This window comes from Nilaparvata lugens, chromosome 1 (assembly GCF_014356525.2).
Source record: "Nilaparvata lugens isolate BPH chromosome 1, ASM1435652v1, whole genome shotgun sequence".
Classification (NCBI taxonomy): Eukaryota; Metazoa; Arthropoda; class Insecta; order Hemiptera; family Delphacidae; genus Nilaparvata; species Nilaparvata lugens.
In genome coordinates, this window is record NC_052504.1 from 47,559,694 (window position 1) to 47,571,693 (window position 12,000).

At 33.8% G+C, this 12,000-nt stretch overlaps 1 protein-coding gene across 1 annotated transcript in view; it reads right to left on the reverse strand.

Moving 5' to 3' along the window:
* The window catches only part of LOC111057159 (polyphosphoinositide phosphatase), a 99,868-nt gene that overhangs the window by 41,269 nt on the left and 46,599 nt on the right, over positions 1–12,000 (reverse strand). Inside the window, exons 7-9 of the mRNA XM_039429406.1 lie at positions 9,172–9,367; positions 8,551–8,749; positions 4,537–4,750 (exon numbers count right to left, since the gene is read on the reverse strand). Of these exons, the coding sequence (XP_039285340.1) occupies positions 4,537–4,750; positions 8,551–8,749; positions 9,172–9,367 (609 nt within the window). The remainder of the gene's footprint in view (positions 1–4,536; positions 4,751–8,550; positions 8,750–9,171; positions 9,368–12,000) is intronic.

The window sequence follows — 12,000 nt, forward strand, 5'->3', positions numbered from 1 at the left end:
ACTACATAAGAATACATTTTATTCAACTTTTATTTAAATTTAGTTTACACAACTTACATAATTCTTTTCAGAATTAAATTCTCTACAATTTTTATTGCCAAAAATTATTTGTTTACTGTTCATTAAAGAAAGTTATTGGGCATCAAACGTAGAAGTCTGCGTTTTTCTACTTAGATTTTTTGCATATTTCAATTTTTTTCTCAAAAACTACTCACACTACAGCTTCCAGACTAGCTTTATTCAATTTTTCAGATATTTTTCCATATTAATCCAGCATAAGTTTATCAAAAACTAGTCCCCAAACAATTCAGTATCGGTGTATTTCACCAGAGGAACTGAATTCCGGGCGAAATCTTTCACCCTGTTTAGCTCGATAATGAAGCGTTTATGGATATATGTTTATAAGAACTTTTTTCTAATTTTTACCTCTACTATCACGTATTAAATTATTTTACCATAATTAAGAATCACCCTGTATATGTATTTATTTATGTAGCACATAACAGAGTCGCGTGAGTGTGAGTTGAGCCTGAGATTCAAGTCGTCGGTTTCGTATTTATCTTTATATATATATATATATATATATATATATATATATATATATATATATATATATATATATATATATATATATATTTATGTAGCACATAACAGAAAACACTTTGAAGTTTTATAATATAAATTAAAACAGGAAACACACGACATAGATAGATTAAAAACACTTTAGGGAGCACTCCCTACTTGGGTGAAGAATAGGGCACAGCTCCTCGAAAATTTCCAAACAATAATGTAAGTTTCTAAGTGTTTTTAATATATTATTCTATGTCGAGTGTTTCCTGTTTTAATTTATATTATTTATTTATGTACGTATGTTCCAAATTTACGGCGAAACGCGGCAATAGATTTTAATCAAATTTGACAGGTATGTTCATTTTGAATTGCGTGTCGACGTATATTATACAGGGCCCGGCATAAAAACCTGACGATTTTTGAGGGATAATAACTAAAGTGTGTTTCGTACTATTAAATCATATAATATATCAAATTAAAGATCGAATTTTGCAATTTATAGTGAATTACATATATTACTCACAAAGTTTTTTATTTGTAGATTATGTCATTCAGATGATTGCGTTACTTTTCACACACTCACTTAACCTAATTCTAAAATTTGCCATTGCTCGCTCAAACATCACTTGTGGAATTGCTTCAATTTCTCGTTGAATGACTCTCTTCAGTTCTGTGGATTATTGGCTGCTCAATAACGGTAATTTTGTTTATTCACAAATCCCAAAAATGAAAATGTTGCTCATCACTTGAAAGAATAACGGCATCCTTGATGGACGTTTTCGAGAATGATCTCACAAGCGGCTTTACAATGTGCCCAATAATTTGCATTAAATTGTTGCACTGATGGAATTTTATGTCGGAATGAAGAATTCGTCGTACACTTCGATCAGAAATGGCTAGCGCAACAGCATGTTTCGCTGCTGAACGTCGTGGAGACCGTGTAACAGCTACTCAGGCGTTTTTCAGGCGTTCTCACGGTTCGTTTTCATCCTGTTTGTTTCGTTTTTAAAGTAGTTAAAATTAGAAAAATTTTTGTAAAGAATTTAATTGTGTATCTGAATAAAAATAGAAATCTGTTTACAGCTCATGTAAAAAAGTACAGTTTTCGTTCGCCTACCATTTTTCCTGTACCACGAACGGACCTAACTGTGTGTAGGAGGCAATTTGATCATATATGCTATAAATTAATCAAATGTATACCGGAAAATTTTCTCATAAACAGGATCTCAAAGTCAACTTTGCAAGTAATAGAGGATTGGATAGAATTGCAGGGTGAATTCAATAATATCTTGTAGTAATTGAAAACTTCTGTACCTATATATACTTTTCAATTTTTCTTTTCTTTCTCTTTCTCCTTTCGCTTTTCATCAGTCTTTCTCTTCCCTTCTTCTTCTTCTCCTCTCTCTCTAACATTTATCTAACATTTTTGTTAACATAAAAGTGTTTTACATTTTCCCTTACAAGCTCTATCAGTTTAGTACTATGTACCTATGCCAGCGCACAAACAAGAGTGTTAAATCTCACTTACCGTTTTCCATTTTTTAGGTTACCTATTTATTTTGTTTTTAGGTTTATAGACGAAGTTTTTCTATCAGCTGTTTTTAATATCTGCAACTCACTGCCTTTTGCATCGCCGTCGAGATTTCATGGCCGCTTGTAGATTCGTTTTTGTGTCAATTTTGTCTTTTAGATATTTTTATAGTTAAATAATCCATATTCACTTTTTGTAATCATTTTCAATTATATTTTACAAATTGATTGTCTCTCATTTTATTAGTGTGATCGTTCAGTTATGTGTTAACAGTATTTTTGAGTCACGCAGTCATTTGCTTTTTTGTTTCCGAGCCTAAAACGTTGCTTCGTTCTTCCAGCATTGTTCCTCTCTTGTGCACTAACTCTTCGAAGTTCCCATACGTTTCTTCAAAACTTCAAGTATTTCTAGGAAGTATGGTCACTGTTAGCATTGATTTCGACAAATCAATCTGCGCTATACATCTCACCGTTCACCGTTTCAAAATTGATTCATTAGTTTTTGTTTTATCTTCATTCCAAGTTATCATGTGCGTCACAGCTTGCAGTGTACATGAAACTTTCCTGCAGTGTTGAAACTTCTTCATTCATTCAGTGTTCAATCCAAATTCATCTTATGTTTTGGATCTCGCATCTAGCTTGCAATTTGGATCTTTTGCAATGCTACTCATTGAAGAATCAACTTCTTCCTTCACATCATCTTGTATCTGGTAACACTACTACCATACGTTCAGATTCAATCTCGCCATCGCCTTTGGAGTGTCCTCGTCGGAGTTTCATCGGTTTCTTAGAACAGTGAGGGGTTCACTGTTGTCAGCCTAGAGTCGTCCTGGATTCCTACTGGTCTCCAGAATCTTGGTATGAGGTTCTCTTCCTGATCCGCACCACCTGCGTGGACACGCTGGTGCTTGTCTCCATCTGCTGTTACTTCAAACTTTCTGAGCTAACTCCTATATTTAACATTATTGATATTTTCACATCACATCAACTGTAGCAAAATATCCACTTTGGTTATAGATCTTGTGCTATCTCTTCTAAATTGGATATTTTGATTAAAGTACATTTGCTCTACCTTCCCAGACTTGTCTCAAACTATTTGTGAATCTTATATTCAATATTATCTCAATATTCAGTAAATTTTCTAATTGAGTGTTTTCCATTAATTTTTTTAGCTTTCATCTTCCATTGGTGATTGTATCCTTTCAGTTGTTAAAATTGACAATAGTAGGCTAACCTTCATTTTGAATAATTGTTATTTGTTTTTCAATTATTAATTCCCATATTAATGTATTTTCATTTTGATTTCTAAAAGTTTAAATAGTCTCAAACTCATTCAATTATTTTGGTTATCTATAAAGCACCCACTTGATCTCATGATTTAATTACATTCAATTTCTTATTACTCTTGTATTTGTTACTTGAGCACTTTTCAATTTGAACATTTTAATTAAATTTGTGATTATATTCAACCTTTCATTTGGTATTTTTTATTTCAATCTCAATCCTGAGTTACCATTTGCTGTACATGACAATTTGCTTTCATTCAATACATATTATGTAAGCACACTGGATCTTTCCTCCTTTCAAATTTATATGTGGATTTTGTTAGTCTCTGATTACTTTACTAAATTTCATAACCTACAAATTCACCCCTTTATACAGTCCACTCTTTTGCTTAGACAAATTTCACAAAGAGTTTATGTGTTATTGGAATCTTATTATGTATTTCTTGCTTGTCCATTATTTTTATGATTCATAGTCTTCATTGTATTGTTTTCAATTTGACAAAATAAATTTGAATGCAGACAACGTGTTCCTGAAATTCTTTAGCCACAACAACATCGTATTCCTACTGGGAACAGGTGCGTGTCGATTTAAATTATTGAAATGTCTGCGACATAAACGCTATGTTGAAATGACTGAGTCATTATTTTTAAAATAAGCTTCAATCACAATCGCATGATGTTCACTTGACCACGACATACTGGCTACTGAAATGGCAAGAATAGATCAGTCGATGTACAACATTCCCGCCTTTTCAATGACAGTGGTTCAAACATAACAATTACTACAAAATCGTCAGATTAATATGCCGGTCCCTGAATATAAGGTTTTTGAATTTTTTCATTTCAAGGATAATATACAAGGAAAAGGAACAAACTAGCAATTGCTAGCTTTTATTCAACCGACCCATTATAATCAAAGCAACAAAATTTTCATGTATTCCTAAAGCTATTGTCATATCGTTGAACATAAGTGGTGCAAAATAATGGCCTTCATAGGAATAGACTAATCCAAATAAGTTCAGGTTTGACGTCAAATATTTTGTATATACAAAACATCACGAGAAGGCTTTTGGTTTCCATTGTTGGCAATGATTTTCAAATGGCATCCAGAGGCCTTCTCGTGATGCGCTAGGAATAGGGTGCATTTTACCTGGAAACCTAGAGCACACTTTCCCAGAGCAAACTGGGCCGTATTGGTGCGATCAAGGCAGTCGACGCAGTTCACCCGAATTATTCCCGTCTGCAGATTATTGCTGCGCCCTATCGCAAAACCATCAGGCCTATTGTAGCTTTGATAAATGCCAGTCTTGAAAATTGCATTTCTCGCTATATCAGCTAGCTTCCCCATCACATTTGCTTCTTTTCTGTAAAAAGTACCATTTTAATGCTTGTAATGATGTAGGCCTAGTGATAGAAGAGTATTACACAGTAAAATAACAAAAAATTTTTACAAAGTGAACATCTTGAACTATAGCCTGAAAAATGTTAAATGTTAGAACTCGTGTATCGTAAAAATAATTTCCACGAAAAAACAGACCCCAGAAATCCAATTCAAATTATAAAACTGATGTTTCTTTTGAAAAATTGTCTTCATGCAAAAAAGTATGCAAATACTTGACAATTAGATTTTCCAGAGACGACTTTTATATACTCTGCTTCAGTGTTAGTAAGTTGTTGCCATTCATTCAGATCAATTTTCGGGCATTTTAAAAATTTTGAGTGTCCCTTAGATAACAGCATGCTGTTGCCCTTCTTTCATGTAAAAGAAATCTACATATTCTCTACATAGTTCTACTTTTTGGGGTTTTTACAGTCATATTGAAATTTTTCAATTTGTTAAGCATCTCACATATATTTCTACTAGAGGTATTATTCATATTATTTTGTGCTACAATAGAAACTTTTTGTTTACTGAAGCGTTGCACGGTATTATGAAAAAAGTTTTTAATACCCATAGTCGGTCTTTTCAACTAGTTTCCTCAATGCTTTTTCATATTCTGGACAGCTTTTGTCACTAACTTTGTGGTTTGATGGATTTTTTGTTTTTTGCAATTAGCACATACTTCTTTCTTGTTTTTATTTGGACATGCCTTGATTTCATGACCAGTTTGCGCACAGTGGCTGCATGTGTTTTGTTGCTGATTACAGTGACGGCCAATATGATTTAATCCTTGGCAGCGGAAGCATCTACTAACAGACACATAGTCCTTAACGTTGCTCGAAGACCAATCTATATATACTTTCCTCATATTTTTGAGTCTGTTCCTTATATCTGCTACACATTCCACCACCCAATTAACCTGATTTTTGTCTTTTGGACCAATCTTGAAAATTGGCTTGAATGAATTTTTGAATTGCTCGATCTGCATTGAATCTTGCAGATTCCTATTATAAACTTCGTTGACTAATTCTTCCTTACTCAGCTCGGCAGGGACATTATAAATTACTAATTTAGGTCGTATTTTATGTGGCTCACTTACCACATTTAATTCACTTGGCTATTCAGCATTTCTTAGTGTAGACTCACCAAAAATTTTATTTTTGTCCACACTAGAGTCCATCACTAGAAGCACTCCCCCACCCCGCACATTGATCGCTTTTTTTTCAATGAGTTCTCATTGGAAACAGTTTTTTTCACAATTTTTTTCAGGTTGTCACTTATTTCTGTCTCTGTGCCCTGGATGTTCTTCGGTTTAATCAAAACAGTTTTTTCCTTGGGTATTGGTCTGCTCCTCTGTTCACTCATCTTCTCGGCAGTAACTCCTGGCTTCTTTTCTTCCTTCTTCTTGGGTAGTTAAACCGTTTCGGCGTAGGTTGGCTTATTCTAGATTGGTGTTGGAATTGAGAAGTTTGATGTTAGCTTCTCTATTTTTTCCTCAATCTTGCTGAGTCTCACATCTATCCTCGTTTTGTCAGCTGCCACTTCACTGCTCTCACTGGTTTTTCGTGCCATGATTTTCAATTCAAAACACAGTTTCAGAAAATACTCGTAGTCGGCCTTCGATATTTTTCTCTTCTCAAATAGTTTTGAGCCCCACACCTTGAAAGATAATTGTAATTTCTCAAGTTCATTATATTTATCACTCGACTCCATTTGTCCTGAATTATTTATAATATTTTCACTTTCTTCACTCGACTCCATTTGTCCTGAGTTATTTATATTTTCACTTTCTTCAAACTCCGATGCTAAAAATTGTGATAGTTTTTCTGGTGATCCCATTTCATATAGAAATCACCGTTCCGAGCGTTGACCCAGTTTCACGAATCACTAACGAATACTATTTCACTAACGAAAATGTTGTACACTCACGCAAAATTTTGCTGACTGAACTAAAGACTACGACCAACAATGAAAATGATATTCACACGATGTTCACTCTACGACTGCTCAACTACTACTAAGAATAACATAAAACGTATCTTACAACACGGAATCAAACTTCATCAAACTTTTTGCTTCTGAATATAGTTGAATCGTTCATCATTGTTTCATGCACACACACTATTGCTGGATTCTTACATATCAGTGTCAGTGAACGTGTCCCGTACAGTGACAATATTATTCCCATAAGTTATAATGGGACTATTCATATCCGCTCGGGCGGGCTGAGTGCGAGTAATCCATTTACAACTAATTGCAATTATATTTTCAATGTGCCGGTCACTTTCACTGATAATGATATGTAGGAATCCAGATTAACGATGACCTTATTTCATTCTTGTAATTATTTTAAGAAGCTAGTTGTCAGTGGAAAATATAATAATAATAATAGTAGTAGCCCTCCACATTACCCCTTACAGCCAACCCGTTCCACCACATGGCGCCAAGTGACTGAATGAGTATGCTTACGCAAATTTTATATATATTCTCAACGTGTCACAACCAGCTCAAACGCCTCACTTTTATCACGTCAACAATTTCTTATTCTTGTAATATTATTTTATAAATGCAATATAATGATAGCCAGCTGCTTTCAAGAAATCAATGAATCCATGTATAATACCCAGAAATTATCAATCAATAAGAAGTCAAGGTACAAATGGAAATGTATGGTCTCAATTGATGAGCAACTTTGAATGCCTCCCCTAGCAGGTCCAAAAAATCAGCTTGAAAGGTACTCTGGAATAATTGCTCTCTTATACGGTAATTCTCATAGTTGAGCATTCAAAACTCTTATTATTGCAAATGTTTACCCGAATAAAGGAAACTCTTGTACAGTCACAAAATTTTTCTCATCGATTGATCTGATTTCTGTTTTTGTTAGTAAGCAACATGATTTTTATTATACTCATCACTACTATTATAACCTGCGCCAATTGCCTTTAATAAGAACAGAAGCTATGAATTTTGGCTGACTCAGCAATGGGTCTGAAAGGTATTATTTCTTCTTTCAGTTAGAAAGGTTTCTCACCTTAAAAGGGAATTATTCAGCCGAAATGCCGGGTAAAATACATGTTATATTATTCGTAACAATTAAATTTGATGTCAATATTATGTTTAAGATCAGTTTGTAGTCTAATAAGTAGTGGATCTGAAAATCTTGCTCATTCTCATTTTTTATCTATGTCAGTTAGCTCAGTTTATAGATGATAAGTTTCATATTGCATAATTCTTCTAAGATTACCATTGACAATAATTCTAAACTCACTGGCTGTACATTTGATATTGATTTTTATCTACAACATTTTAATTGTTTTCTGATGTTTCAGTATTGAGTTGCTTTATTGACTAATATGTTTTTAATGAATTGAATGACTTGTCAAGATTTCTTATTAAATTTGAGTTTTGTAGTACATTGTCTATTCACTGAACCTAATGCCAATCTTTTATTGCCAATCTGAATAGTTCCCTATTCCAAATCACCAATGCATATTCTAGGTGGCTCCGAAATAATGAGGTGAAAAGTGTTCTTACCGTTGTAGGGTATCGGAAGTCTCTCTCTATCGACCTAATCATGCCCTCGAATCATGCTATCGAACTAATAAATACGAGTTGAAAATAAAGACGAGTTAGAAAGTCCTCTTATATCTCATCATCCTTCGATAACCCACGCACAAACTGAATGCATAATAATTGGGCATCAACTTACTTGAATTTTATCTCATCCATTGAATTATCATGACAGTGATTAATTGAAATAATGTATATTGTATTTTTACTCACCCTTTATTCATACGTGCCATATCAAAGCTGACGTATTGAATGCAATGGTCGACTGGCAGAAATTTATTCAAATAACGAACTGAAGAACTGAATTCTTCACTCAATTGAGACTCGTGTTTCTTTTTTTCTCTTTTCTTAACAAGATTCAAAATTATTATAGGTGATCCATAACGATATAGAAGGTTATTGAAATGAGCACCTGCAACAACCATAATCTATCAAAAAAAGCATTATCATTGCTCTAGCTATTCACTTCAAACTGACAGAATTGGATGGATAAGAAGCATTGATGTTATTAAGAAAGAATGCTTACAGTTCGAAATGAATATCACTATACATACTGGAGGTTATACATATTTGCATGCAGCAAACTGAGAAAATACTGTGGAGCACGGTCTTAAGCATTTGACTACATACTGATTTACTGATTTGCTACATGTCACATGTAACTCGAAGTTGCTTGGCATAGCTCACTGTCTCATTCGAACACTTAATGGTTGCGATATGGGTTTAGTTCAAATAACTATCGATAAACTATCTCAATGAGCTTATTTTCATTAAAAAATATTGATTGCTTATCAGTAGTTTCAGTGGTAGTTTTATAGAACAACGGAAATCTACCTGCTGTCTCAGAATATGGATCACTCAAATCAAAGATGATGGCCGGTTTGGGAACCATTTTACTGATGTCTTGACTCCAATGCGCTGGAATGGAGCCTCTCATTTGCACAAATGAAGTTATTCGTGGGCTGTCGTAGGAAGATACACCTGTATCTTCGACCACTTGTTCTGTTTCAACTTCATTTGCAACATCTCCCTGCGAAACAATACCTAATTCGTTAGGTAACATTATAACATTTTTAATTGATAATAACAATTAGTATTTATAATATATTAATATTGTAATGGACGTAATGGTGAGATAGAAAGATAGAAGCTAATTGTTTTGGTGGGTGTGATTGATAATCAAAAAGAACAGTATTACTTAACAATTATTATTTTTATTATAAATAAACAAGAATACTAGTTTTAAAATATTGATATGAATTGATATGAGATTGATATGAATTTAATAACCAATAATTGGGGCCACTCGCTTGGCTAATCTATGGTCGCTCAGGTTTAGAAAAACAAAATTATTAAATTAATTTTTGGGACTGAAAACTGTACAAGAAACCTATTATCTAAAACTGTACCTTATTGTCCTTTGGCCTGCACCTCAGGGTCCGGATAAAAAAATCACTCTCGACGTTAATTTAAAAATATGTATAAAAAAACTTCTACAAGATGATTGATCAAAACCCCACCTTTCGCTACAAAAATCCAAATCCCGAAAATACAATTATGTACGTTAAGGTGGGTCGTCCACTAGAACCGTTTTCGTCCGAACTAGCATCGGCCAAAAACTACCGAACTCGTCCGAACGATCCCCCAACAAAGAAAAAGATCGTCCATTGCAACAGGTCCATACGGCCGTGTACGGCCGTCTCCGGCCGATCAATTTTTCGATCCGAATTGAATGGGATTTACGGCTCTATCCGGCCGAACTAACTAGTCGAGCAGAGACAACAAAGTGTTCCTAACCTAAAATTGTTTCACAGGCTTGTTTGTTTTTGTTTTTTGAAGTTGTTCTGTTTTATAAAATTGTAACTATTGTCGATGAAAAGTTGATAAGTTTGGTTTAAGAGCATGTTCCATTGTGGGATATGCGAGATAAAGGATATCATCGTCGTGATGTTCAAAGGAATCTGTGGAGATTGCTGAAAAATATGATCTGAAGGTAAGATTATTGTAATGAATAACTAATTTAGTGGATATTAATTTATTCAATTTTCAAAATCTCAATATAATCATTGTTTATGAAAGATTTTGATGGCTATGATAGTAGTTAATACAATAATTGGCAACCAGCCAACTACTGAACTGGACTGACGTAAACGGTTCCAATGGACGACCATATTCGGCCGAATTAACGGCCGGCAGATTCGTCCGATCCAAGGGCCGAACGGATTGATTGAATACGATTCCAGTGGACAGTTACCCTTGAACTGCCCGGATTGAGACAGCCTATAATTGTATTCTCAAGACAAGATCCCTTCAGGTAAGCAAGGCTTCAATACAAGCACCTGTAGCTCACAAAAACGTTTGGAAGAGTATGGGCCTCGAACGAAAAATTCAAAATCTATTTATGTGATAAAATCCAGATCTTGACTTGCAGACCAAAAGCCAACTCACTCTTGTTTATACAGCATGGAGCTTAAAATCATAATATCACTTTCAAGAAGCGTGATAAAACACACGTTCTAATTTACACATTGGAGATCTAATCGCTTTTTCAAATTCATTTTTAATAACTAGATTTCCAACTCGCAAAATAATATTTCAAATTAAATTTAATAAAATTAGATGGGTTTTGATGTCATGTATGGCAATATGTATTGGTATTGATAATAACATTGTGAATTAATCTAAATTATAGCATTGTAACATTGTTTATATATTCTTCTTTCTTCTTCTTATTTTCCTAAGAATTTGAAACTTCAATGAAGATTATCCATGTAATTTTGACTGAAATTTTCAAGTAATTCTAATATTGCAATTTTTTACAGATGTTGAGTAAATTCGATAGGATAATACTTTCAATTTTCAGCATGAAACTATAAAAACTAAATTGAATCAATTTGTGTTTTAACAGACCCTTGCGAAGCATGTGGTTTCTCCTGTTCGTTAATAATATGTGGAACTAATAGTAAAATTGATTACTGAGTTGTCACTCTCACAAGGCTATAATCCTAACAATAAAATATTGATACGAACTGTTAGTTTCATTGTACTTCAAACGGTAGCCTATAAACCAAATAAAAATGTGGATTTTTTAAATTTAAAGATATGCTCTGACTAAAATATGAATGCGTTAACATTTTTTAGTCTCAAAAAGCTACCTATAGGCTATTGAAGCCGAAACAATACTATCTAACATTTTTGATCATTTATATAAATAAAACTAGAGCCTAAAATGTTGTCATTCAATAACTTTTTTAGGTGTGCACCGAATTTGATGATTTTTTAAAAAATGTGTTTATGTTCAGGAGCAGGTTTATGGCCTATCAAATTTATGATCCGACTTCGGGACTCTTTCCTACAGTCCTTCAAATTTTACTAATCCTTATGGGAGAAGATTTGTGAGCTGGCCACACACAGAAATAAAAATCAGCTGTTAAAATCATTACGTCATCCAACAACCGTCGATAAAATAGTAGACAAGAGTGTGTGCTGCTACATAACCGCCCATGTATTTTATTCTAAACCTCCCGACTGAAAACAAAATGACTGTTCCTTGAGTAACCATCCAGCAGTGCGAAATGCTGTAAATTTAGAATATGCACGGGAAAATCAGCAGCAAGGAGATATACCGTTCAAATTCCAAGCAAGCTGCATTAAACCATATCT